At 48.5% G+C, this 27,216-nt stretch overlaps 11 protein-coding genes across 11 annotated transcripts; 4 read left to right on the top strand and 7 right to left on the bottom strand.

Annotated features, from left to right (window-relative positions):
* Nucleotides 1-516: 516 nt before the first annotated feature.
* Nucleotides 517-2,361, bottom strand: BP5553_06366 (uncharacterized protein; the record flags this gene model as incomplete). Its single annotated transcript, XM_032014989.1, has 2 exons — nt 517-2,090; nt 2,142-2,361. 2 exons carry the CDS (start codon nt 2,359-2,361, stop codon nt 517-519), a joined length of 1,794 nt encoding a protein of 597 aa, XP_031868410.1.
* Nucleotides 2,362-6,189: 3,828 nt separating this feature from the next.
* Nucleotides 6,190-9,192, bottom strand: BP5553_06365 (p-loop containing nucleoside triphosphate hydrolase; the record flags this gene model as incomplete). The annotated part of the gene is made up of 2 exons (XM_032014988.1): nt 6,190-6,616; nt 6,674-9,192. 2 exons carry the CDS (start codon nt 9,190-9,192, stop codon nt 6,190-6,192), a joined length of 2,946 nt encoding a protein of 981 aa, XP_031868409.1.
* Nucleotides 9,193-10,224: 1,032 nt separating this feature from the next.
* Nucleotides 10,225-12,467, top strand: BP5553_06364 (Uncharacterized protein; the record flags this gene model as incomplete). The annotated part of the gene is made up of 4 exons (XM_032014987.1): nt 10,225-10,431; nt 10,805-10,835; nt 10,891-10,942; nt 10,997-12,467. The coding sequence occupies 4 exons, from the start codon at nt 10,225-10,227 to the stop codon at nt 12,465-12,467; spliced, it is 1,761 nt and encodes a 586-aa protein (XP_031868408.1).
* Nucleotides 12,468-12,978: 511 nt separating this feature from the next.
* On the bottom strand, nt 12,979-14,698 carry BP5553_06363 (uncharacterized protein; the record flags this gene model as incomplete). Its single annotated transcript, XM_032014986.1, has 2 exons — nt 12,979-14,469; nt 14,531-14,698. The coding sequence occupies 2 exons, from the start codon at nt 14,696-14,698 to the stop codon at nt 12,979-12,981; spliced, it is 1,659 nt and encodes a 552-aa protein (XP_031868407.1).
* A 1,156-nt stretch (nt 14,699-15,854) lies between these two features.
* Nucleotides 15,855-16,561, bottom strand: BP5553_06362 (putative, mitochondrial; the record flags this gene model as incomplete). The annotated part of the gene is made up of 3 exons (XM_032014985.1): nt 15,855-16,190; nt 16,259-16,352; nt 16,437-16,561. The coding sequence occupies 3 exons, from the start codon at nt 16,559-16,561 to the stop codon at nt 15,855-15,857; spliced, it is 555 nt and encodes a 184-aa protein (XP_031868406.1).
* Nucleotides 16,562-16,916: 355 nt separating this feature from the next.
* On the top strand, nt 16,917-17,631 carry BP5553_06361 (putative SPC24 Outer kinetochore protein-part of Ndc80p complex; the record flags this gene model as incomplete). The annotated part of the gene is made up of 3 exons (XM_032014984.1): nt 16,917-16,943; nt 16,995-17,127; nt 17,189-17,631. 3 exons carry the CDS (start codon nt 16,917-16,919, stop codon nt 17,629-17,631), a joined length of 603 nt encoding a protein of 200 aa, XP_031868405.1.
* Nucleotides 17,632-17,911: 280 nt separating this feature from the next.
* BP5553_06360 (uncharacterized protein) lies at nt 17,912-18,688 on the bottom strand (the record flags this gene model as incomplete). The annotated part of the gene is made up of 1 exon (XM_032014983.1): nt 17,912-18,688. One exon carries the CDS (start codon nt 18,686-18,688, stop codon nt 17,912-17,914), a length of 777 nt encoding a protein of 258 aa, XP_031868404.1.
* Nucleotides 18,689-19,121: 433 nt separating this feature from the next.
* BP5553_06359 (Metallo-dependent hydrolase) lies at nt 19,122-20,312 on the top strand (the record flags this gene model as incomplete). Its single annotated transcript, XM_032014982.1, has 1 exon — nt 19,122-20,312. The coding sequence occupies one exon, from the start codon at nt 19,122-19,124 to the stop codon at nt 20,310-20,312; it is 1,191 nt and encodes a 396-aa protein (XP_031868403.1).
* A 102-nt stretch (nt 20,313-20,414) lies between these two features.
* BP5553_06358 (Uncharacterized protein) lies at nt 20,415-22,853 on the bottom strand (the record flags this gene model as incomplete). The annotated part of the gene is made up of 4 exons (XM_032014981.1): nt 20,415-20,804; nt 20,861-21,069; nt 21,123-22,671; nt 22,737-22,853. The coding sequence occupies 4 exons, from the start codon at nt 22,851-22,853 to the stop codon at nt 20,415-20,417; spliced, it is 2,265 nt and encodes a 754-aa protein (XP_031868402.1).
* Nucleotides 22,854-23,708: 855 nt separating this feature from the next.
* BP5553_06357 (uncharacterized protein) lies at nt 23,709-24,773 on the top strand (the record flags this gene model as incomplete). Its single annotated transcript, XM_032014980.1, has 1 exon — nt 23,709-24,773. The coding sequence occupies one exon, from the start codon at nt 23,709-23,711 to the stop codon at nt 24,771-24,773; it is 1,065 nt and encodes a 354-aa protein (XP_031868401.1).
* Nucleotides 24,774-25,484: 711 nt separating this feature from the next.
* On the bottom strand, nt 25,485-26,776 carry BP5553_06356 (uncharacterized protein; the record flags this gene model as incomplete). The annotated part of the gene is made up of 2 exons (XM_032014979.1): nt 25,485-26,364; nt 26,613-26,776. 2 exons carry the CDS (start codon nt 26,774-26,776, stop codon nt 25,485-25,487), a joined length of 1,044 nt encoding a protein of 347 aa, XP_031868400.1.
* Between the last annotated feature and the right edge of the window lie 440 nt (nt 26,777-27,216).

Below are 27,216 nucleotides of genomic sequence, written 5' to 3'. Positions count from 1 at the left end.
GGAAATCAGAAGCCGACGCGACGCGAAGTCATGAGGTCACTAAAAGGGCGTAGAGCAAAGGCGCCGGCTAGCCTTATTTAGACTAGGAGGGGTTACTTCTAACCATCGCCCTCCCCCCTTTTCTCAAGTGAGAAGAAACATTTCGTCGGACCGGGCTGCATTCTACATAACGCTCTAGTCTCTGGCTATAAGCTCAATTCTTCTATGTTACCTAGGTTTGTTAGTTTCTGTCAACTTAATATCGATTAATGTTATTTGCTGTTAATTCCGTTTAAAATGTATAAAGAAACTTGTAGTATTGTGAATTGGCCATTTTATTGCAAAGTGTATGTAATGGCTCAACGCAAAGCTAATCGCAATCTATGTAGTTGCATTGGCGCAATGTAGCTAAAAGTAACCCGGCGACACGCCGAAACATCCCCCAAACCCATGAAACTGCCCTGTAAGTGCTCTCGAACGAAACCCTCTATACCTTGTGTATAGAACCCCCCCGCAAAATCCTTTGTAGGAAAAGGATTAAAGGACGCTATAGCGAATAGCAACCGAGCGATCATCTGCGTTCAGGCCCGTCATCTCGTTGAACAGGGTGGCCACAGTCTTCCATTTGCTCGCTTCGTACTTTTTAACAGCTGCGACAAGAGCAGTGTCCCATTCACTAGTCCACTGAATCTTTGCTTCATCCATAGTACCTCTCTTGCGTTGCGAGAGTGGAATAAACTGTTTGCCTTCAGCCGCAAAGAGAAGGGGAGCAGTTCGATTATATCTATTCGCAACACCAGTGGCACTCAGAGTTGGCGACTTTCCGGTTTGCAGGCGCCTCTCGTTGAGGATCTGCGAAATGCGGGCAAATCCAATGCCTTTGTTCTCCTTCAGGTTGACGATTTCAATGTTTTCCGGGTCATTTGCTCCATAGCCACGGGGACAGATTTTGCCGGTTCGAGGACGCTTAATCCCACGCTTCAAGAGTGCAGCATCAGACACGTCTTTTTGTTCGACCATATCAGGGGCTTTATTGACACCCCATGGCATGGTTGCACCACTGTAACGCGATGGCTTGAGATTTTCGCCATGGTTGATGAAATCCTTGCCGCCTGATGCTTTAGAAGGGACACGAAGGGTTGTATAGGTGCCCGTCGTAAAGGGCTCATATGCCTTGCCTTTCCCTTTCTCCTCCCGGCGACTCATCTTTTTGTTTTTCCCCCGTGGTGGTCCCATCTGCTCAACAAACACATCATCGTCATCATCATCATCATATTGCTCAGATCCAAAGCCAAACTCGCTCTCGGAGTAGTTAATAGCGTCCAGATTGGCGGGGTCATATTCGTCGTCATCGTCGTCGTTTGCGCGGGGACGCTTTGAAGGAAAACTAGACTTTTGAGCTCCCTTCTTAGATGCACCCAGTCGATCAGAATACTTGGGGATGCGATATTTGTCAATCTGAGCTTGGACTTGTTCCGGGCGTCCATAGACAGAAGCAGATCGCTCACTGTAATTGTCACCTTCGTCATAAAAGGAGTCATCATCGCCGCGATATCCGTATGTTGGGTTATGTGCCATGTATTGTCCAGAAGGACCCGCTTCAGTGCTCTCAGTTCGACGAAAGCCGGAAGCTGATCTCGAGGGCTCTCCGCGACTCTGGAAATGCATAGATCCTGGAGCTGTACTGGATGATCCATAACACGTAGGGTTGTAGTAGGAGCCCTCAGCTAAACCAGGCTGGCGTGATTCAGAACGGCCCCGGCTAGGTCCACCAAGATCAGAAAAGTCATCAATGTCCATGTCATCCGCACTATAGCCTTCAGGTGGGAAGGGATTGTAGTCGTTCACGACACGACCTTTGGAGATTGGCTGAGATGGGGTTGTCCGAGGTGGTGCACTGGGAAGACTATCCTGGTACATTAAAGCACCTGTATCTCCACGGCCTACCTTGCGTGGTTCACGTCCAACAAAGCGGATTTCACTATTTCCCATCATACCGAGGCCAGGTATCTTGGAAAGATCTGCATTACCCTTCCCCCTCGCATCCAGCCGAGCCGGCGGCTCAGGAGTAGCAGCTGGCGAAACACCTTCGTTTGCAGCCATTTCATAGGCTATGTCTCTGTTAGTGAGATATAACAAAGAAATAAAACTAAATGACTTACCACGGGCATAAAAGCCAGACGGATCGTACACAGCAGCGCAAGTATTGCTTCCATTGCCGTCATCAACAGGATCAGATGCCGGTGGAGATTTTGAATCACTCGCATTGACTGAGAGAAGCTCCTCGGGAATACCTCGGACCGGAGACTTGGTAGCTTCTGTATTATCAGCGGCGGTAGAGCTACCGGGGGCAGGAGTGTTGGAGGGGTCCCGGTCAGTCATTTTGGTTTTATGAAGGTTCAAAGGTTAAGAGGTCGAGTAACGGCTGTCGATCTTTGATTGTTTGTCGAAGAGGGGGGTTGGTGTGCTTGCCTCGAGTTTTAGGCGCAACTTTTGAATGGAAGTTAGCAAATGATTCAAATTCGGCTTTGACTCGATGGAAGTGATAAACTATCGGAAGCAAACTACCACTTGACAGATCTAGGTAAAGTGGAACAGGTGTCAAATAACAGACTGCTGTCAAAAAGGATAGGGATAGCTCGCGACTTCGCGGAAAGGTAAGGCAGGCACGTGATCCCCGCAATAAACATCTGTCGAAGACATAATACGTCGGAGAGTATGAAGGCATCGTACCAGGTAGCAAATCAAGATGTTAAGGAAGATGATGTAAAGAGGACGTTGATGTGAAGAGGAAATTGGTGTAAGGAAGAAGTTGATATGAAGAGGGAGTGGATGTAACTTGAAAGAGGATGCTGATGTGAAGGGAAAGTTGACGTGAAGAGGAAGAGATAAGTGACGAGGAAGATCTAAAGGGAAAATAAATGGAATAATAAAACTTACTGTAACAGAGATGATAATGGCAGTGGTTTCTGCAAGCTAGGTTCTATTTAAATGTAAGCCATGTATACAAGGGTCGATCTAGGACGTGGAAGGTGACGGCTTGCAAGACATACCAATGTTTGTTGTTGTTAGTTGTTATTGTGAAACCGGAAGAAGGCGTGAGAAGTTGGGAAGAGTCTTTAAGTAGGAGGCAAAACGTAACCCGTCGCTCACTGTAAGGTCAAAGATAGCGGGTGATGACAGAAAGAATCGAGCTGGCGGGAAGAGAATCAATGGAGGAAAGACAGTCTTTGGCGAAAAGAAAGTCTTTGGCGGAGAGAAGGTTTTTTGGCGGAAAGAAATTTAATGGCGAAGAGAGTAGCCAAGGACAGAGCACCGTTTTGTGGCGATGATGTGCGGAAATGACAACAGCCGTTGGGCCACAATCACAGCCTGCGATGTAAAGCTGAGCGTAGTAGCACGGAGGGATGAATCTGAAGAATGCAAGTGTTAGTGTTGTGAAGAGCAGTGAGCGAGGAACAGAGTTAGGTAGAGTAAGGTCGTGTGTAATGAACTATTCGGTACAAGCAGGAAATAATTGGACTATATCAATACCAGGTAACATCAGGGAGCAGATGAATGGTAGCTGGTTGGATATGAGATAACTGAATGAGAAGTAGTTGCATGATAAGGGTGGCTGAGAAGTAGTTGGATGGAAGAAGTTGTACGAGAAGTAGTTGGATGGGAGGAGTGGTGCGAGAAGTAGTTGGAGGAAAGGGGTTGTTTGAAATAATTGTACGAGAAGTGATTGAGTAAGAAGTGGTTGTATGACACGAAGTTGAATGGGAAATAGTTGGAGGGAATCAGTTGTATGAGAAGTAGTGGTATGAGAAATAGTTGGAAGGAATGAGTTGTGTGAGAGTAATTGTATGAAAAGTAGTTGGAGGAAAGGGGTTGTATGTAATCATTGTACAAGAAATAGTTGAATGAGAAGTGATTGGATGAGAAGTAATTGTATGACAGGTAGTTGTATGAGAAATAGTTGGAGGGAATGAGTTGCATGAGAAGTAGTTGATTGAAAAGTAGTTGGAGGGAAGGATTTTGGCAGTAAAGATTCGGGTTACACCGGATTAATGGTACTCACGTAGTCTGAGGCTCAAATATCAACTGAAGGGGTTGAAGAATTAGGACGCTCCAATCCACCATAAGAGGGGAGGTTTCGACGCTCGAAGATCACCAGGAGAGTCGACAGACTCAGATGCCCGAAGGCAACCTGTGAGAGGCTGACAGATCGAGATGCCCGAATGTCAGCAGGTGGATGGAGGAATTCGTATTCAAAGAGTTCTAGACGAAGCGAAGTGGTTGTAAGGCAGTGGATGGCACGAGGCAGAAAGCTGAAGTGGATGTGGTCAAGTTGGCGAGGTACGGTTGGAGATAGAAGTGTTTGTTTTGTTTTGTGGAAGAGAGAAAGTTCGGGGAGAGGTGCGGTCGAGTATTTATAGGCGAAGCGACAGCAGGGGGCGGATCGAAAGCCACCCAGGTAGTGAATTCCTCGATGGCGATGGGTGGCAAGAGCCAGAAAGCCAAAGTGGATGGTTATGTGGATGAATTCGATGAGGCAAGGTTGGAGATCGAAGGTGTTTGTTTTGTTTTGTGGAAGAGAGAAAGTTCGGGAGAGGGGTGCGGTCGAGTATTTATAGGCGAAGCGACAGCACCGACCAGGTCGAAAGCCACCCAGGTAGTGGATTCCACAAGGGTGGTGGATAGCAAGAGCTAAAAAGCCGAACCGGGTGTGGATAGGTTCAAAGAGGCGGAGGTGGGAAGGGGGGAATCGAAGGGTTTGTTTTGTCTTGTGGAAGAGAGAAAGCTCAGGATGGATGAGTATTTATAGGCGAAGCGACAGCAGCGGCCAGGTCGAAATCCACCTAGGTAGTGAATTCCTCAATGGCGGTAGACAGTAAGAGCCAGAAAGCCCAAGTGGATTGGATGAATTCGATGAAGCAAGGCTGGAGATCGAAAATGTTGTGTGTTGAAGAAAGGAAGTTCGGGACGGGTGTGTGGTTAGGTATTTATAGGTAGAACGATAGTAGCGGCCAGGTCGAAAGCCACCCAGGCAGTGGATTCCTCGAGGGCGGTGAACGGCAAGAGCGAGAAAGCCGAAGTGGGTGCGGACAAGTTTGAAGAGGCTGGGAGATCGAAAGTGTTTTGTTTTGTAGAAGAAAGTTCGGGGCGGACGTCTGGTCGAGTATTTATAGGCGAAGCGACAACAGCGAGGGGGATTGAAAGCCGTTAGCCAGGTGGTGAATGCTTCAGGGCGGTGGATGGCAAGAAAGGCGACGCGGATGTAAACAAGTTAAAGGAGCAAGGTCGGAGATCGAAAGCAGTTAATTTGTTTTGTTTTGTAAAAGAAAAAAAGTTCGGGATGGACGTGCTGTCCAGTATCTATGGGCGAAGCGACATTAGAGGGGCACATCGACAGCCGCCTAGTGGTGAATCCCTCGAGGGTAGTGGATAGACCGGAAGGGAAGGAGAGGAAATGTGTCATATCATGATTTTGTGGCATTCGACCTCGCTGACCTAGCAGGTATCTGGATCAAGCGTGGTGGGATGGTAAGGCTGCTGAAGATGTAACGAGCCCTTGAAGAAAAGAAAAGATCGTCATTGGCAAATACAACGACGGTGCTTAAACCCACTAAAACAATATGTAATAAAAAGCCAGTTCAAAAGCAGAACCAGGTATCACAGATACAGTAGGCTTTTGGCAACTTAACTCTATAACTGCAGCAACTCAAGAGCAGTGAAGTCACCAATTAATCCAAAGGGCATTTTCAAGACGCCGCAGAATCGGCGCTCATAATACAAAATGCGACTGGGATATAACGACGACATTTCAAAGCTGGCAAAGTAATAGGGCGGTAATGAGATTATTCGGGGAATAATATCAAGTAATCTATGGTTTGATGGCAACGGGATAATGGCAAGTGTACGCGTATTGGTAAACAGAGATATATATACGGGGGATTGTACTTATGTGTCTCAAGCGCCTTAAACCCCAGTATAGCGACGACCAACAGAGAGCAGTACGAGACCAAACCATCGTCAAAAAAGGCATCAAAACAAGAAGGCAGGAATTGCAGTTATGGTAGAAGGCACTTGCCAAAACAAGGGCCCCAAAATACGCCAAGGGGAGAACATGCATGTTTCAACGACTCATCTCAGCAAATAGCAATAATATCATAATCCATAGCATCATACACGCTTCCTAATTTCCTAACATTATCTCAAGACCCCCTATAATCCCCTCATCAACTCCTCAATAGTAATCGGTTTCCTAACAGCATTCGAAAAGCCTTCATGGTAACTAACCCAAATCTTGTTATCACTCTTCCCGGTTTTCCCCTTCTTCTGGGGTACAGCATTACCATCTCTCTCCTGCAAAGGGTGGACATCTTCTTCTACCACTCGGCCGAAGAAATCTTTCTTCGGGCCAGATATCTTCTCCAGCACGGAAAGGTTTTCTTTGCCGTGGGGAAGAGAAAAGTCAATATCGTCATGGGGGTTTCCGGCGCGGTATCGAGCTTGGCGAGCTGCGTTTTCGCGGACTAGGATGTTCTTTTCGTATTCTTGATCGAGAACTTGACGGGCGGCGTAGCGGATGGGAGCTGCTGCGGAAGCGGGTGCTGGGATTGTTTCGAAAGTGACTAGCATATCCAAAGGTCTGAAGAAGGGGTCAGTGTACTTGTAAAAATAAAAAGGGGGAGAGCAAAACACTTACGGTTCCATGCGATACACCCATTGCGTATTTCTGCTTCCAAAATCGCCGTCGAGCTTTCCTCGCTCAAAGATAACATCAAGAGAGCCCATGACATCTACAGCCCTTTTGACCATGGCTTTCTCGGACTCCTTTCTCACACTAGCGATTCCTCTTTGATCACCACTTCCACCTACAATAATAGGTTTGATGTCTGGTGTTAACATTCTGACCAGATATGGGAGGAGATCTGTTGCAATATCTCCAGGGCTCCTAAAGCTTCGCAGAAGTGTGGGATTGAGACTAGCCTGTAAGGCAGTGATTGTGGCCCGGTTCCCTTTCTCTGCTTCATGGGCCTCATAGTCTGCTCTAGGCCCAGAGAATGGAAGGGGTTCCTCCGGCTCTTCTTCATCTCCCCATTTTTTTGTCTCTTGGCCGCCAAAGTAGTGGCGTGCTGGAGAGGAGAAGAGGTGGTGACAAGCAAGAATTGGCTGACTGAGGTAAGGTGTTAATTCAAAATCTTGATTTGAAAATACCCGGGAGGAGCAAGTGTCGTGAAAATGGAGCCATTCGTATGCTGCATCGGGTTTTGACAATATGGAATCGTCATTGAAAGGCTGGTTTGGATATTGTGCCCAGGTGTCAGTGACTATCCGGTCGATATCGCCACTGGTATCCACCATCTCTCTCAGTCTCTCCATGCCTGCCTTTTTGGCTAATTCAGCCACACCAAGTTGGGTCTTGGGGTGAGCGTCGGAAATATTAGGCGGTGGAAGGAGGTTGTCGGACTTGGGAAATCCAGCACCCTCCAGGAAGACTCTCTGGACAACTTCTTTGGCACCACCCCTTCCGATTCCTCTTGCCCCGCCTCCGCCATGCGATAAATTGCTCATCATGTTTTGTTCAACCCATTTTCTTGTTAATCTGGCATTGCCATCTTTACTTGAGGCTTTTAGTTTTCCTGCTGCCCACTCGCCAACGACCATGATGGATCTCAGATCGCCTTCTCCAGCACCTTCTCTTCCTTTTCGCGACTCGGTTGCACTTACTCCCCAGGTAGCTTCACATAATCTTCTGACGGCATCGCCATCACAAGAGACCCCTTCTTTCTCGAATACTGACTTCATACGAGCGATAACAGCATCCAACGGAGGTTTTCTAACATGTATAATTTCCGCCAGGTTGGAATGGCGTAGAGGCCGAAGGGACGGATGATAAACATCGTTGCAGATTAATATGAGCGGCCGCATCAATCTGAAATCATCGCCCTTCTTGGTTTTCCGAGAATATCCCGAGTTTGTACCTATCGCCGAAGAGTTCTTCTGGTCTAGTTGAATGAGATCGATCAAGGCTTTGACGAAACCGCCTTCTCCAGTGCCGCCTGACCCGCCAACTACACCGTCGACTTCATCGACTACAACACATAACGGATGGGCAATGGATTTGACCTGTCCCGCCTTTGTCGTCACTGTCGCGCCGTTCTTCACGCTCTCCGTGCCAGCACTGGTTCTTATCCTCCCCTTAACCACATCTCGACTCCTCTCATCACTAGCATTGATTTCCATGATCTCATAGCCAGCTTGTCTCGCGCAGACGTGAGCTAGGGTGGTTTTCCCAAGGCCTGGTGGCCCAGTCAAGAGTAATATTTTTCGATGGGGTTTCTCCTCCTCCGCTTCGACGCCAGGTCGTTTTATAACAGTGGGCTTAGATTTGCCAGATTTGGGAAACACCAGAGGGTCCCACGCCTTCAGCCACCTTAACACTTGACGATGGGTCCGGTCATCCCCTACAAGCTCCATAAAATGCCGTGCTCGGTACTTTTCCATCCACATCAACGTCCTTCTCGGTCTTGATTTTGTTGCTGGAGCTTCTACCGACGGGAGAACCTCCTGGGGTGCTTTAGATTTACTAGGCTTATCCTTTGCCGTCTCCTTGGATGCTTCGTCAATCAAACGATGAATGTCGATTCCATAGTAGCTCTTTTTGGCACGTCCAGCTTTGGTAGTTGATCTTGCTGCAACTAATTGCTCGAAAGAAACTGGCGCAGATTTCCTTCTCTGTGGTACAGATACTGATTTTCCAGAGCATGTTATCACATTTGTGCTTCTGAAAATCGGTCTACTCAGAAATGAAGGCATAGAAGGCACATCATCTATGTCGACAAATTCGGATATAGGTGCTGGAGGCGCCTCTTGGTGAACCGTTGGGCCGTCGACGGGTTTGGTTCCTCCAATCATGAAACCCAGCATTGATTTTATAGTTGTGTGGCCTCTCTTATCTCCTTGAAGCTGCGACGCATCCGCCTTACTCGCATTCTGGCAGGCGGGAGGGCTGGGGAACCTCGGATTTTCCAACATCCTACGTTTAGGTGCAGGCTCTGCCTGAGCAAAATCATTGTCCCCATCCGAGTCGTCTTCAATCAAAAAGCCACCCACCGATTTGGCCGGCCCCTTTTTTCCATCTTTTAGCAAAGGTCGCGAGCGCTTCGGGGCAGGTGGTGATGAGCTAAGAGGGTACGCAACGGGGGATGAGGCGGATGGCATTTTGGGAGTCGGCGGTAAGGAAGGAGAACGCGGAATTATACGAGGAAACGTGGGCTATTTCTTGCCAAAAATAATTAGCATTGCCTCTATGTATACGAGGTATATCATCTAGGGAAGTACTACCGTCAAGAGGAGAGTGGTGCCCTTCAATCCGAAGAAGGCTTCACAACAGTGATATGACCCCGAACTGGTACCAAATATCTGCTCGTAAACAGAATAATCAAATGTATATGCAGTCGCTAATTATCGGCATTGTAGAGGAGAGTCGTAAGCCGCTAATAGTGAGGGCGATTTCTGGTCCATCTAATTGTGTATTTTGACAAAGAACACTATTTACTACCCAGGTACGTAAAGTGGAAGTGTTTGACGCGTTCGCGACGCGCCGCGATTGCAGCAGGGGCAGGGAGCCAAGCACTTCAAGACTCGGTTACATAATGCGGTATGCCGAGCCAGAGAATTGCTAGGAGCCGTTGGCGAGTATAAGTTGTAACACTTGGGACAGAATCGATAGTCGATAAGGGACATAAAAATGGAATAGACATCCTCAGTTTCCATGTTATTGGCATTGTTAAATTAAGTGTTGCCAGGAGTATAAATAAATGACTTTCATCACTTTCATCACTTTCATCACTTTCATCACTTTCATCACTTTCATTACATTCATTACGTTCATTACTTTCATTACTTTCATTACTTCCATTTTCATTAACTCATCATCGGAATCCGACATCCGGCATGGGTCACGTGGAGGGCGTGCTGACTTCCCACCTTGGTAACCCGTAACCCGTAATCCGTAACCTGCGCCCCTACGGATATTACTAACCCAAGGTATATGCTACCCCGGACTCCCCGCCCTTCGATTGACTCTCTCCCTCAAATAACTCGGTTCGCCTTTATTATGATTATTAGTTGGTAGTCGAGCACTGTATTCCCGCAATCCGCCCCCTATTCCCATCAACCACGACGCCGATTCTCATTATATCTCGACTGCAGCGCGACACAAGCAGGCCTGTCCTTGGCCTAAGCTGCAATATGGATCAATTCCCCGGGTGTAATGTTACAGATACGTCCCCAGTCTCCGGCGAGAGCACCTTGGCGGACTCCCAGTCCCAGTCCCAGTCCCCCGCCCCAGCGGTTAAGCCCGAGGATAGTACAACGATCGGGGAGCCGCCTAAGAAGAGGCAGAGACGTAATAAGCCCACCTTGTCTTGTGAAGAGTGTGTGGAACGGAAAACTAAGGTTGGTAAACTCTCAATTAATACAACATATAATGTTGGTTCTTAGTAACCCCACCCCTGTTTTCCCCCCAGAGAAGTATCAAAAACTGCAAGCTGCAATGCGATTACTCATATCTCACTTTTTACAACGGCCTTCATTTTTTAAGCCGAAGTCGGCCCATGCAGCTCTACTCTGGGGCAATATCTCTCTTAAGAGTCTCAACTCAAGATACCAGAGGATAAAAGTTGTTTCTTCCATGTGCACTTGTCTAAGGTTGTCTCATGTTCCGGGCATCCGCTATTGAACAAAGAAATACCAAGATGCATTCCCTTCCAGCACTTATAACTTCCAGAAATACTCCAAGAAGTTTACACCACGCTAATACTCGAAATAGTGCGATAGAGGCCGGCCTCATTGTCTTGCATGTAAGGAATCATGCCAGTAATTGGAGTAATTGAAACCAATTGACCCCACTTACAGGTATAAAACGACAAACCGAGTGCAAATATGCCCGCGTGGCAAATATCTTAGAGTAAGTCAATCATCATAATATCGAAGGAGATATTTGTTAACCTTAAGCCTCTAGGGAGACCAATCGGTCCGTCAGCAATGCTCGACGCATGACAAAACCGCCAAAGAAGAAACAGTCCATGTCAAATGGCGTAGAAGGGCCAAAGCAAATCACCAATCCAAGTGAGAGGAGTGCCTCCCGAGGCTCAGTTTCCTCGTCTACCGGCCTCCTTTCCAACGTCCCCTATTCCCATCCCACGGCTTCCAACGTCTTTGGAATCGGCTCTGAACACCCATTCGCAAATTACTGGACCTGCCAGGGCGGCCTCCCTGAAGTGATATCCGTACTCCCAGAAAAGGTACAGGCAGATATCCTCCTGGAGAGGTATTTCGAGTGCGTCGACCCAGTATACCCCATGATCCACCGCCAGAACTTCTACTCAGACTATGAACAATTCTGGAGCCTTGCCCAACCCGAAAGGGACCGCGCAGATGCCACCCTTATCGCCATAATATTCTCGATGCTAGCAATGGGCACTCAATTCGTAACAACAACATCACCCCGAGAGCGGCAACAAACCGCCGAATTCTACGTCTCCGCAGCCCACCAGTCCCTCCGCATGAGTTCCTACCTAAACAAAACCTCCGTCCGCTCTATCCAGGCTATGGTTCTCATAACCTACTTCCTCATAAACGACAACCATGCTTCCGACGGATGGGCCTTCGCAGGCATCTTAATCCGGCAAGCCTACGCCATGGGCCTCCACCGAGACCCAGACATCGTCGTCCCGAACGCCAGTACCTTCGACAAACAACAACGCCGCAAGCTCTGGCAAGCCGTCCTCCTCCAAGATACGTTCCTAACCGTGCTGCTCTCCCTCCCACCAAGCGCCACACATACAGACGTCAACGTCGACGACCTAGTCGATGACTGCACCAACTTTTCGCACACCAGCCCCACCGACACAGCATACATCCGCGGGTGCTGGCTACTCGCAAACCTAGTCCAAGAAACCATCTGCTCGCCCCGCTCCCTCGACCTCCCCATCTCCTCCACGCCTCGACAAAAAGCAAAGCTCCTCTCTGATTTCCGCACCGTATACCGATCCTTTCCAGACGTCTTCCGATCCTGGGACGCAGAATCCCTCACCCTTCTCGCCCAAACTAATAAACGCATAGTCCGACAAACACTCTTCCTCACCTCGAACTACTTCCACAACGTCATGCTCCTCCACTCCTCCAGCAGCCCCGAAGTGCCTGTGAATGTGCGGGGCGCACTAGATGCCGCGCATGATGCGATTAATGCATTTTTCCTACTGTATAAACTATTCGAGAGCGAGGCGAAGGTGTGGTGGGTATTTAACCACAGGGGGTTCCTGGAAGCGCTTTGTATTGGCGGGATATTGAAGCAGCAAGCCGCCGATGAGGATGGGGAGACGCTGGTGAAGAAGGATCCGGTGTTTGTTAGGGCAAAGGCTGATATTGGTTCGTACCCCTCGCCCCTTTTCTTTCCCTGTCCCCTATTTTGTAACTCCCCCACCCCCTAAGTTTCCATAACGCATTTATATACGCGAAGTATCCTCAAACTAACAACCCCTCCCAAAATCTAGTCCAAATGATCGGAATAATGCAAACCATGAGCGAAGGCGAACACGGATCCCCCGTCGCGGCAACGCGAGTTTCTGTATTAAATACCTACTTATGACTAGTGTAGCTATCTCACCACCAGCATATCATAAATAATACAAAATACCCATACAGTACATAGCTATTCGTCCCCATGACAACGTTTCACGTTCTAAATTTTAACTTTCCATTTTTGGTGAACGGAATCCATCTAAGGAAAAGCCATAAACATCCGACCCGCTTTCATAGCCTTCATTTCCTTCCCCGAGCCCTTTTGGGGGGTAGTGGTCATAAAAATAACGCCTTCTATGCTTCATTAAAAAAAGCAACGCACGTCGTTAGAATAGAATTTCCGGAAATTCATGAGCCCTTCCGCACTACTTCGCCCACATTTTCTCAACATGTAGGTCGGTACCTAGGTAAGGTAGATTTCTAATCATGTCTCCGAGGATTCCCGCCAAAGCGATCCCGTAGCCAAGCTAGGGGTCCTGTACCAGTACCCTGTCCCCCAGACTGCGAGCTCCTCCGAGAACCCCGGGAATCGTCACTGCTGCTCGTATGACTAGCACCTCTGGTATCACGTTGGCTCTCGTATCGATCATCTCTATCCCTCGGCCGTGAAAATATCGATGTGGAATACCCCCCCGTCCTTGATTCATCGGCTGTTTGGTCCTGTCGAGGCTGGCCAACTACGTGCAATCTCCTATTGGCTTGATACTCTTCAGCTGGTGTTGGTCTTCCAATATTGCGGATGGCGTCTAACCTAGCTTCGTTTCTGCCGCTACTATTTGAGGTATTAGTAGGACTTAATCGTGGACTTGATACGCTCGCGCTGCGAGGTTGGGGATCGCTATGAGCCGGCGAGCCGGTTTGGCTGGATCTTCGGACATTTGGGGAGGTTGAATCGCCTTCGATGCCTTTCCTACAGATGGGGCAGGTATTGTGCTCACTAAGCCATGCGCCTGCACAGGCTTCATGAAACCAGTGGGAGCAAGGTAGGAGAGCCATCTCGTCTCCAATCTCGACATCGTCCATGCATACACTGCATTCTCCTTTACCTTCTGGGCCTAGCATCTTCTCGTCTAATTTTTTCTTTGGAAGTGCTGCTATGGCGGCGGGGGATGCGGGGCCAGGAGCATTGGAGGTAGGGTGTTGCTCCATCAACGTCGAAATTATCTGATCGAGAGCTTCTTGTGAATACACAGCATCCCCTGAATGGGCACTCCCCGCATTGAGTATTGACGCAAAAAGAGCTTCAAGGCCCGGGGGCATCCTATTGGGATTATTATTGCGAGGACGATGCTCATCGCTCGGGGCCATGGCACCAAATATACTCCCAACGATCCTAGCAACCTGGTCAGGAGGGTTTCTAAGGATGATGACAAGTGGTGGAAGGCCCATAGGAGAAGTTCTGCTGGGAAGGGAATCGTACGTAGCTAGATCATCAACCCGGGCACCATCTGCTGGCTGCGGCTCGTCTGCATTTCTTGGCCGCAAAGGCCCAGTAGTGAATGTAAATCGTCCACCGGTTATACGAGGACCTGAATCACCGCCAATACGGATACCGCCACCACCAAAAGTGTTCTGGGGGTACAAAGTTTCGGGGCCTGATCGTCCAGCTTGACCAGCACGAAAATCTGGCCCCATCAGCGAGCCCAACATGTTTTGGAAGCCCGCCATGACATTGTCTGGATCACCCTGCGATGCTGCATCTCTCCTGCCCTGGTTCCCAGACGTACCATGGGGTCTCGACGTACGAATAGTCTGAGTAAAGAATATGGACCCCCCGGGGCCATGCGTCACATGCTCCTCTATATCTGCATCTTCTGGGTCCGAATCACTGCCTGCCCAAGGATTATGGTTGTGCAATGGGTGTGGTGGTGGCTCCTCTCGAATAGGTCGAGGATCGTTATCGGGAGTAACCTACAACGAAAATTAGCACGTCCGTCAATAATGGCCAGATTCCGAAGCCAACGGGACTTACTATCTCCGTAAATTCATGCTGACACCGTGGGCAAGTCAAGCTCTCGCCGTCCCGCCACCACTCGTTATCACATTGGTGACAATAAACCACCTCCCGCGGGCCTGAAGCATCCAGATGTCCATTATCACCGCGACCATATGTGCCTTCAAGAGTAGGATTATCTGCCATGGCGTCTCGTATGCCCTGGAAGGCGGCAAGGGCAGTCAAACCGAGACTTACCGCCAGGCCGGTACCTCGGAGTAATCTGAAAGCCGTGGTGGATGGGCGCCCTTCTTTCGAGGGCGCAGCTCGGAATTTTGTATTTCTTTTCTTTGAGAGACGACTTCTGAATTTGATTGTTGTGTGCTCGCTGCAATCAGCCTAGGGCGGGTCCAAGGAGATGCAATCAGAGTGATGCAAACTCCCTTTCGTAGAGGTTGTCTCGGAGTAAGCCTCCAGTCGTGTACGATTGGATTGAATAGGATAATTATAAAAGGGTAGTGAATGGCGAGTATCGGCGATAACGGGTCAAATATCGATCTAGAGAGCAATGTGTCTGCTGCTGCTGCTGAGGTTGGGAGAAGGAGAGACCGTGAGTTGGGCCAGAAGGCAGAATGTTTGAGTTGGAGTTGGAGTTGGAGTTGGAGTATCTTGAAGTTCGACGTTTGAAGTTGATAAATCAATCCCGTGGTATCGTTGGGCCGGGCTAATAGTCAGCTTGCTCCCTCCTCGGCGTTCGAGGCTGTGACGCATTTTCCAAGCCCCCCTGCAGTCTTTAATCGATAACGAGCAAGTGGCAAACGGCGGTAGTTAGTTGACGCGCAAATAAAGCCAGATATCTCTCGATATTAACACCCGGTATTTAAACGAGATGCTGATGTCCAGTAGGAAACCTCATATTGAGCCGGCTCGTGAATCAAATATGTTGTTGACGTGGTCAATTTCCACTCTTTCCATCATTTTCGACAGGGTTCGCTATGATTTCGCGCCAATTATTTCGTGACTCCGGCCAGCTATATCAATGCCGTGATTTCCTAAAGAGATCCTATCAACTTGGAGACAAATTTCTGCTAAGAGAGCAGGCAATAAAAGGCTGTTGTCAGTAGAGCATACTCGTAAGGGGTAAATAAACCAAGTCAGTTTAGCGGTGGACGACTTGCAAATATCACTATCTATCGCCATGTATTGAAGTGCGCCTGTATCCAAAGCAGAGAGGTATTTTCTCATCCGTTATTTATACACATTTATACTTGTATGCCCTGCGAGTATTGGTATATTAAGAACAACCGCTAATCGTGCATTATCATTCCGCCTCAGCTCTTCTTTCCATTTCCATTACCCCGCATTATCTCTTTCTATTCCCAAGACCCTTGAATATCATTCCACCCACGACACCAGCAGCAATAGCAACACCGCTCAAGATAGCAACGCCCACTAAGCCCTCCTTCGCCACCTTATCATCGATGAGGCTCCTCAGACTGCTTGCTTGCAGGTTGGCCGGTTCCTTCTCCAGCAGTAAATCGTTGTATCGTCTTGCTTCGGCGTAGTTTCCGAGTTTGAAGTTTCCTAATGCTAGGTAATATAGGCATTCTCGTCTTCGTTCGGGGGATGTGCGGAAGATGTCGGAGAGGAGGCGGACGCCTTCTTGTTGATCGTGACGAGTGTTGGATTTGATCAGGCCCTAGAAGAGTGTCAGTCAAGGCCATCTATTAAGAGAACAATACAAAAAATAAGGAAGCCGGTACTAACCCATGCAAAATTGAATTTGGTCTGTACTCCCACATGTTCCCCTTCCTTCTCATATTGTGATCGAAGAACTTGCAGCTCCGAAGGCTTCAACGGACTGGTGGAGGCGTTAGCTCAACGTACTCTCTACCGTCTAGTTCTGTTCCAATACACCACAAGGTCCCGAATAAAAACAACTGACCTTTCAGCATCGGCAGCATCTAGAAGTAAATGGGTGGTCAGCAAAGCGGTCTCTAGGCGGAATGCGTATACGAATATCGTAAAACAAGTATGCAGCTCCGTATCCAGACAGGTGTTGTTAGCCATACTCACAGGGAAGATTTGAACCCATCATCTCTAGCTATCGCACGGTATCTGTAATGTATCAAATTATGCTTCGGCAAGTAGGTGCGAGGTTGATTATGCTTTTAGAGTTCGTCGATGTTCCAAGTTCGTAGTTCACCAAAGGCCGAGGAGCTCATGTGGCGTTGTGGCTTGTGATATGGTACGTCACTGTTGCCCCGTCAACAATTGGCAGCGAAGCAACTCAGAAGGTTACCAGGGCATCAATCTCGAAACCGCATCGTGAGCAAACATTGACAACGGCCGAACAGCATCATATTGCAAATTCCGATAGAATTAAAAGAAACTTGATCGTTCTGGCACACGAACAAAGCTCAAAATGCTTCTCGACGAGGATCCTGCGACGGTAAGTCACCAAATACACCCGGCGCATCACTCCTTGCCTAACAAAACACAGCTCATCCACCACACAATCAGTAACTTCAACATACAACCCGACAAGCTCGCCGTCGCCCGCATAAATGACTCGCTTTCAACTCTCCAACAAGCGCGAGATCTACGAGCTCGAGAAGCAGAAAGCGCCCTAAAAAGTAATACAGCCTCCCGGTCCACAGCCAGTTCCTATCGTGAGCCCTTCTAACGTACAAACAGAGCTCTCTAGAACCCTCAACAGCCTCAACAACCACCACCGCGAAACCATAACCTCACACACCGCGCGGGACCATGCCAGCGAGATTGCCACCCTCGACACGCAAAAATTCCGTATCGCGAAATCCGCCTCAGACCTAGAAATCGAATCCGAGCGTCTAGCCTCGCAGCTCGCCGACATGCAGGCGCGCTTGCAAGAGCTAGACCTGCAAGGCAATGAGGGAGGCGATGATGTGCGGAGGAGCCTGGTGCAGGACGAGATTAGTCTGAAGCTGCGGGTTTTTAGAGGGTTGGGTATTGATATTGAGAGGGATAAGAGTGTTGAAGGTGCTGGGTATAATAAGGTTATTGTGAGAAATGGGAAGAAGGGCGATGTGCATGTTGTGCATTTGGATGGGAAGTTTTCGAGGTTCTTCTATGCGAATTATTTTTGGAATACGGTTTAAGGGATAGGATGGGCTTGGTGAAGGTGGTTTTGGGCGGTTCTCGGGGTCCTGGGATGGGCGTCTTGGAGTTGGTGCTTCGAACGTTTGATACCATGAATGAATAACAACATGCGATGGTATATAAGAGTTGGATTTTTCTGCTGGTGTAAAATACGAAATCACTGGAACCACAATGCCCCAGTGCCTGAAGAACGCTTTACGCAGAATATATATATTTCAAGGCCGTTTAATCATTAACTTATCGTAGTCGTCCCTTCGTCAATCACCCAGGCGATCACCATTACCGTTTCTTCATAGTCAACCCTAAGGTAGGGCTTTCATTACTTGTCGCCCCTAAACTAGGCGCCCTTCGATCATGCTTCGGACTATTCTGCCTCGGCGATGCAAAATACCCATCTCCAAATCCTCCTCCAATAATTGGAACCGTAGGCGGCGTCCTAGTCCTCCCGGTATTCATAATTGTGGCATCCTCTCCATCTCTCCTTCCCCACTTCACCTCCCCCCTCTGTGGCACACACCCGCTCGTCAAGCTTCTCTTATGCCTCCTGCCATAGTTCGCTGGCAGCTCCAATCTCGAATTGATCTTCGTCCACAAGCCTTCGTCTTCATCCGAGGGGTTATCCAAACGCCAGCCCCCAACACCCTCGAAATCCCGCGTCGGTCCCACGCTGGCACTCAACCCCAGCACCGAGTTCGGTGAACTAAGCAGCACATAGCTGTCACTGCGAGAGGCTAGATTTCGGACAGGCGTTAAGCTCCCCGTTGCGGAGAGGGTACTACTTGAGCTGGTTCTGCGTCTCCTCCTTCGCGCGACGGAAGGCGGGGGCGAGGAGGCGGTCGTGTGTTTCTGAGACGCGGGGTCGGCGAGGATGCGTCTCGCGCCTCCTTGGAGGTAATACGGGATGACCGCAATAGCAAGGTCAATGTAGACTAGGGCAACACGAAAGAGGAGAACGCTGAAGGCGATGACTGTGGTGAACCACGCAAATATGCCGAGCGAGATGCTGAAAAGGATGACGATAGGGAGGGTCGGGATCCGGTTTAGGAGAGATATCATTTTTGTGGGATGGGAGTGGATTTGGCGCTCATGAATTCATACTGTTGGTATTGTACGTGGTATTGCAGTTATAAAGATAGTTCTCTTTACTTCGTACCAAATCGCGTCAATAATATATTAGATCAAAGGAAGTCTTTGCTTAAGGAATGGCCGTTGCTGTAATAAACACATGTGATTGCGGAGTGATGGTCCGGGAGGCCTCGGCCGCTCCCGGAACTTAACGACGTCATCAAAATATAAACACGAACTTCATTATTGCTAGGATTAATTCCTTCTAAAGCATAGCCATAACAGGCTTAGCAGATATTCGCTATTCCTTAACCAAACACAATATACCTACCAATAGGAAAGCCTCAGACAAAACAGAAACATTTTGTAGGCCTACCTACAGTTCCGGTTTGATATGTGCGTTGATTCTACAGATGAAAACACCATGGCCTCAGAATCAGAATCATTCTCAGGGGGACAGCAGCTCCACCCTTTCCCCTGGAAATTAGGTGTCTACGATGCCCATTGCCACCCCACCGATACAATGAGTCTCGTCCCTTCGATTCCTGATATGAAGGCGCGTGTCCTGACTGTCATGGCGACAAGGGGTGAGGATCAAGAGCTTGTAGCTCAAGTTGCTGATGCATATGGTCTCAAAGCTGCATCGGCAGGGTATATGACCGAGCTATCCAAAACGGAATGCCTAGTGCCTGCTTTTGGCTGGCATCCGTGGTTTTCACATCAGATGTATGATGATACGGAGGTCTCGCAGTCCGATGCTGATTCTGAAGAATTTAAGATCCGCCATTATCAATCTGTTCTGACGCCGAAGCCGGATGACATTGTGTTTCTTCGGTTTTTGCCTCAGCCTCGGTCTTTAAGACTGTTTCTTCAAAATACCAAGGAGTATCTAGAGAGGTATCCCTTGGCACTCGTTGGAGAGATAGGTTTGGATAAGTCATTTCGACTTCCTACAGACCTCTCGTCCGAAGGAGAGGTGCCGAGAGATGAATCGCTTACCCCTGGGGGAAGGGAAGGGAGACATCTCACTCGTTATAAGGTCCACATGGATCATCAAAAGAAGGTTTTAAAAGCGCAGCTCAAGCTGGCCGGCGAAATGAAACGAGCCGTATCGCTACACGGTGTCCAAGCCCACGGAGTCATGTTTGCCACCCTGCAAGAAACTTGGAAAGGCTATGAGAAAACAGTTCTAAGCAAGAAAGAAAGAAGAAAAGTTTCGGGAATACAGCATCCGGAAGACGAAGATCCAGAAACCTCGGTTTCCACTGATGATTCTCCAAAACCATTTCCCCCAAGGATATGCTTGCATTCATACTCCGGGCCTCCAGATCCTATCAAGCAATATCTGCATCCGTCTATCCCGGCCGAGATATTCTTCTCGTTCTCTGATGCTATTAATATGTCTACACCAGCCTGTTCGACGGCTGTTGAGGTTATCAAGGCTGTTCCAGATGATCGTATATTGGTTGAAAGTGATCTACATATGGCCGGTAAGGAGATGGACAGGAGGCTGGAGTTAATAGCACGCAAGATTTGTGAGATTAAGGGTTGGGATGTAGACGACGGTGTCAAGCAATTGGGGAAGAATTGGGAGCGGTTCGTGTTCTCTTCGTGACCAAATACCGGCACCGTACGCTACGCTACAAGGGAGAATCTAGCAAAACAACATACAACGTACACCAAAACACACCTTCGCATTCTAGTCTCCACATATACTCTACCGGTCAACAATACTAACCACTATCTCCCCACTATTAATATCAACCAACATCCCCACCTTCTCACCCTCTTTAATTTCCCTATCGACCTCCAAATACCGCTCCACAAGCACATCCTCCACTAACCCCTTAACGGCCGTGATCAAACTTCTCGCTCCCAGATCCGCATGGTATTCCGCATCTGCTATTACTTTGCATACACTTGCATCTCTGCGGATTCGCAATTTGATGTTGCCAAGAAGTTGTTCGTTTGGTCCAGGGGAGAGGTTTACCGATGTGCATACTTTCTGGGAGAGCTCGAGAATGTATTTGTGTACAACGACAGCTTGCTCGCCTGGAGAAAAGGGTAGGAAGGGAATGAAGGAAGAGACGCGACCTGTGAGGGGAGACTTGTCGAAGTGTTAGGCGCTATAGTTCATTGTGTAAGGAGGGAGACGGAGCTTACATCGAATATGCGGAGGAACTCCTGTTTAATCTGTTTGGACAACTGTTTCATTAGTGAAGCCATCTTATCCTGATCATCATCGATGAATACTGCATCATGATTCTGGGAACAGAAATCTTTGATCGTGGGATCGAGGGCATTTGTCGCCAGGATCCATATGGTTTTCGAGCAGTCTATTTTCGAGCGGTTTCGGCGGTCCTCATAATCTCCTACGGATTTGTTAACAATCGAAGTCTGCGAAGTGGGGAATTCTTCACTTTACCGGAATCAAAAGGAAGTAATAGAGTCTGATGGATATCCCTACTCGTCTTCTCAAACTCATCCAAGAAAACAATACACCTCTCCCCCGCCTTCCTCGCTAGGAAATTATTCAATGGCGACCCCTTCTCCCATTCGGCCCAGGGAGCACGAGGTCCGAATAATTCCTGCTCCCGGCTAAATATCGTACAGTCCACCACTTCGAGCTCCAGCGACAGAAGATGTCCAAGACTTCTAGCCAGCTCCGTTTTCCCATGGCCACTCGGCCCGGCGAAAACCAAAACCAATGGCCGTTTACCGGGGATGAGTATATGACTTAATAGCTTCTGCAGGAGGATATTTGCTGCAACGGTCTGCCCGATAAGGAAATACGGGATTCCGAGGAGAGCTTCTGCGTTTCGCCGGAGTGCTATCTGCCTATGTCGGATAGATGGTTTCTTTGTTTTAGCAGCTCGCTCGAGGTAATACCTATGAGTGAGATTCGCCATTTTCGCAAGTCTTCCTCTTGCGGAAACTGTGCACCACTTTTTATCCACCTCGCCGATATCACCTAGTTCCTGCTCTTCTGGCCCATCGTCCGGCAGGTCGCGACAAAAGGGCGTGTAGAACGCTGCTGGGATACAATTAGGTATAGCTCCAAGGCTAAGAAGCGTGGCAAGCGTGCGTGTTGTATCCTCTTGGATCGTCTCGCTATTCAGTATTGCGAATGCAAGAAGAGGTACTCCTGAGGCTCCATGGACGCTATTAACGTCTCCTCCGTGGGCAACCCATATCCGGATAGTCGCCTCGTTGTTGGTGGCTACAGCGAAGAATATGGCTGGGAATCCCTGGACTCCTTCGTTGATTTCCTTTTGCACAGTACGCTTGTCATAGTATCCTAGGTAGTTCTGGATCATTTCGGGAGGTGCGCCGTACTGCATGGCGCCAGCTATTTCAGATATATCGAAGTTGTTGCCGGGTGTCAAAGTTAGCGGGTGTGGGATTGTTGGAAGTACGAAATCCCATTCTGGTTCTTGGAATACTTCTTGTTCTACTGGTGTCTCTTGCATATATTGGGCACCTTCAACTACTTCGGGCTGTCTAGGAGGCTGTGGAGCACGCTCTTTGCTCGAATCTTCTATATTTCCTTTCGGCGTGGTTTGAAGAGTTTCCACCGGAGTGGGTAACCCACCTTCGAGACGAGTTTCAAAGTGGGATCCAGCAGGTTGGGGAATTTCACATGAGCTTTCATCGCGCTTTTCCCTAGGCGGCTTGATGAATTCAGAGCTTTGAGAGGAGCCGTCATCCGTTGACGGAGTATGAAGACTTCGTCCATTTCGTATTGGGACGTTCAAGATCTGTCCATCTGTTGGTGGTGGTACAGTCAAACCTCGTCCCTTCGTCATTCTAGCATTCACAAGAACTCCGGTTTCTCTTGCTTGTTGAGGCATATCAGTACTAGATCTTGGAGTTGTTGATGTGGAGGATTGAGAAGTTGATGTCCTGGACCGGCTCATATATGCGGCCAAGGTCCGATGATGGTGCTTGGCTTTTTCGGGATCATTATTCGCCCACTGTGTTCAATGGGGGTTTAAATTATTATCCCATTCCAAAATTGTGGTATATCTTTGGAACTTACGTGGAGTAGCTTGATTGCTCTGTCATGTGAGCAATTGCAGCTATTCATAACATCGGCCATAAGTCCAGGGTCTGGCCCTATGGACCCTTCCAGTGGGATGGGCTTCTCTGACGACATCTCTCTACTTGGGACATACCTAGTACTCAACAGAGACGTGAGTTTTGGTATGTTGGGTACTTGCTACGCGATCTCAGTAGAATGGAAGTGTGGTCTTCGAGGCTCAAACTCACCCGACCGCCACACCCAAGAATTAGGAGACGAGGCTCGACGGCCACTACTCGAGTACTACTATTGGGCATGCATGCCACTCCGATGAATTATGGACAAACTCCAAAAACCAAAGTGCCTTGCAAGGCGCCTTGAGAAATGGACCTGTCTGAGGCTCTTCGCAGTCCAGAACAAGCTTTGGGCTTTGGGCTTTGAGCTGGAAGTCTGGCCCAATTTGCGTCGTACCCTTGTTTCAATAAACCCCCAAATCACTCGCTTTAAGACACGGAATATACCCCTCCAATAGCGTAGCGCTGGCAAATGTGATATCGTGCATGAGGCTGAACGCCCCGTTTTCTTATCAGTCAAGTAGGTAAAAGCGGCGACAGGATCAGATGCAAGCAGGAAAAACGAAATAAATCCGACCAGGTGAGCATATTTCTACGCCTCGTTGAATTTTATTGGTTTCAGTGCTTGCTTGCCATGTGGTTTCAGTGCTCGGGGTTTGGGGTTTGGGGATTAACAGCGTGTAGTGTACGAAGTACAGAGTCTAAGGGATGCAGGAGATTCCGCCTCGAGCCCCCAAAAATAGGACACTTAACTGCAAGTTCCCCGCTCAGGTATTCGGATGAAGAATATGGCCCCCAGATGCTGCGCCGTTCCACGCCGCCCCGTGGTTCTGTGACCAAGTCTATCTCTCCGTGGTTATAAACAATTGTACTCAAGTAAGCCATTGCAGGTGAGAGGAGGACTACGACATCCAAGATGCGGCCGCATCCTAGCAACAGGACAGAGGTTCCCCCTGGGTTGCCTCCATCACTCTTCGCGCAAGTTATACAACCGCAACACTATAAGCAACAGTCGCTCTATGAGGCTCATCTGGAAGGTCAGCCTTCCACGCCTAGCTACCCTTACATCCCTTCCCAAAATGATAGCGCGCAGTTAGAAAATTTAACCCGTCAGTTGGATAGTGCCCGACAAACAGCGTCAAATCTTTCCAAGGAAAATGCAAAGCTTAAGAATGATTTCCAAAACGAGCAGAGACGGTTATTTGCCGATAATGAAAAACTTAAGAGAAGCTTAGTGGAAGCACAGACTGAAAGAGAAAATGGCCAGGATGCGCTTGATAAGATGTTGATGGATTTGATGACGACACAGCAGGAACTGGAAGAGAAGACTTTGATTCTTGCACAAAAGGAAGCCGATAACTCGTCAGCAGTTTTGATGAAGGAGAAGGAGGATGAATGGCGGGAGAAGGAGCAGCACATGATGTCATTGCTCGCGTCTAAAGAAATGGCGGTTTCGCAGCTGGAAACTCAGCAACGCGAGTCCCAGCAGATGATGGCACAGCAAACGATTTCCCAACAAGAGGTAGAGGAATTACGCATGTCACTTGCGGCGAAAGATGATATGATCTCGCACATGCAAGCCACGCGACATCAATACCAAGAACTCGAATCGAAATATAACGCTCTAGCACAGAAAACACAATTGCTAAACGAGCTACTTGCAGCAAAAGACGCCAGAAACACACAAATAAGCTCCAAAATAACCACATCAAAAGCATCTCCAAAGGATCCCTCCCATCAAGACCCAGACAACGAAGTCAGACGATTAATCGAATCGCAGGCCGCGGAGCTAGAACAATCACGGCCTATGCTAAACTTCTTCAAGAAGAATAGCGAGGGTTTGTCTAGAGAGGTTAAGGACTTAGGGGCGAAGGTGAGGGAATTGCAGGATGATCTGATGAGTAAGGATCAGGAGATTGAGGGGTTCAAGGCGAGGGCGAGGGGGTTTGGTGACCGTGAGGGCTCTTGGGGGGGGAGATGAGGATGCCATATTACTCTGCAGCTGGGTTTTGAGCTAAAATGATATAGGGCAAGTAATGGGAACGGTGGTTCGGAGTTTTAGGATTTAGGGGTTGGGGGTTGGGGGTTGAGGGATAATTGGGGGATGTGTTGTTATAGCGATCTATTGCATATCTCAAAAACGCTATTCACGAAATAGTAGTAAACAATTGCTGGTACTTTACAAGTTACCCCGGTATCTAAATGTCGGTTTCTCATTAAGAAATTTCCGCAATCCCTATAACCAAATGCAAGTCATCGAGGCCAATCGCCATTCCGATGCATCCATCTATCGTAGACATCATCCAAACAGTTTCCGCATCATAGTATGATATAAGATCCCAAACGGTATAGTCAAGAAAATGAGGACCGTCAACTGAATAGATTCCTGGGAAATCTAAAGCCAACAAATATGGTCAGTATGAATATCTCAAATGCAAATGTGAGGGTAGTTTGATCTACGTACGAAAAGTAGTCGGGATGTGAAGTACGCCATTACAACCCCGTCCGCAACGGCGAAGACGAGGTATGGAAATATTAAGGGATAGAACAGTGCAGCCAGGACGCCCATACAGCCAGTCGCCATGTTGTAGATCATTATTGAGTGGTTGATGGGGATGGATTGCTGGTGGAGGAAGAGTATCCTGCAACATCGCCATACGAAGATGCCGATGAGTGCGATATATATCAACTATCATGATAGGTAAGCATATGTTGGTTTGGGCATATGGGAGAGTGAGGAGCCTACACAGAGAAGTGCTATAACGGTGGTGGCACAGCCACCTCGACGCTTTTGGTAGTAGGTGGTTGGCGTAGAGTACATATTTCCGTAGTATGGTCTGGTGTGCGCCAAACCACCCCCAGAAGGTTTATTCGCCTTTGTCCGAGTTTCAATATCACGCCCATAATCTGCTTGCGGTACTATGGCCCTTCTTGCATCGTCCATGGCCTTTTGTTGGACAACTTCAGGATCATGATCACACTTTGGATTCATCAACTTTCCACAACTCAAATACCAATGATCGATGCCATAGATCCGCGGATCTCGAGTCTCTTTATTCGCCATAAATGTCCGGGAGGCTCCTTTCAGACCAGAGTACTCGTTTGGCTGCTTCCCAGCTAGGTAGGAATTCCATGCAACCCAATGATCACTGAAGCGCCGTATAGGGGAATCCGCTGGGGCTTCCCTTTCGACGTACTCCCACGGCCCAAAAGTTGCCAAGGCACAGGTTTGGATGAACATTGAAAGCGCATATTTCTTGAAATCTGCGGAGCGCAACTTTTTCCCCAAGACCCAGGCGGCGGCGGCATTCGACACCCATGGTTCAGCAGCTGAAGTCCTAGCCGGGTCGTAAGGGGTCGGGGGTTGTTGGTTCTGTACCCACTTGGAAAATAGATCAAAAACAACGGGATTATCATCGAGAAGCTCAAGGTTATCGCTCGAGCCCCATTTTCCACAGGCCTCTCTGAAGTAATCGGAGCAGGCGCAGAGTTTGTCCTTGGGGAGGCGAAAGACTCTCTGGACACTATCTCTGCCGACAGTAATCCGGAGAGATTTCGCGGATGGAGACGACCTAATATTTGAAAGTTAGTATGAAATGCCCAAAGGCCGGAATTATGTATGTTATTTGGCTCCATGATTTTTTGCGACTTTGCCTGCTCTGACATCAAGATATGGGGGGTTAGGCGGTTCTAACAGAGATGAGTCCAGAATGACATGAATTTGGTACCACTCCACATTTCAGACGCAATTCAAATAAGCCATCCCGTTCGCGACTTGATGAGGAGTCCAGTTAAGACACAAATAGACAAATCAACCTACCCCTGAGTGTTTGCGCTCCATCCTCCGCCTACTACAAACGAATTCGCACTGGTAGGCAACTCAGTTGCGGGAACTTGCTGCTGTTTCTCGGGATCAGACAATGGACCGCGAGGATTCCAAAATGACCATGATCTGCCGTTGGCTGTCGATGGTGGTGCCTGCATTTGGACCAGCAGTCGGACAAAGCGAGCGTAAGGGTAATTGCAGACCCAGCATCACATAAATCTTAAACTCGGTGCAGGATTGCGATGGACACCAGTATTATTTACGAGTATCTGGGCCTAGGTACCTTGGTAGAGTGTGAGGATTCAGGAACTGGGCCTGGGCTCTCGAAGACGTAATTCAGCCTCGTTGGCCAGGAAAATCAATACGGCGGTAGCCGTGAGCGGGATCTGGAACCTAAGCCACCCATGAGATGAGAGGTCCTTCGAGGCTGGGCGGTTCCGTTCAATAGTTAAGGATCCCATTTTTAGAATTGGGATTGGGTACTCCCCGTGAATAATAATGCACGTACTTCGTAAACAAACATTGGCTTCGCAGGCGAGACGCTTTGACTGCAGCAAACGTACTCAGTTGCTCGCTTACGATTACGAATCTCAGCTTA

This window comes from Venustampulla echinocandica, assembly GCF_003357145.1.
Source record: "Venustampulla echinocandica strain BP 5553 chromosome Unknown scaffold_4, whole genome shotgun sequence".
Lineage (NCBI taxonomy): Eukaryota > Fungi > Ascomycota > Leotiomycetes > Helotiales > Pleuroascaceae > Venustampulla > Venustampulla echinocandica.
Note: the sequence above shows the minus strand (reverse complement) of the source record. Positions and strands in the feature narration are given on the sequence as shown.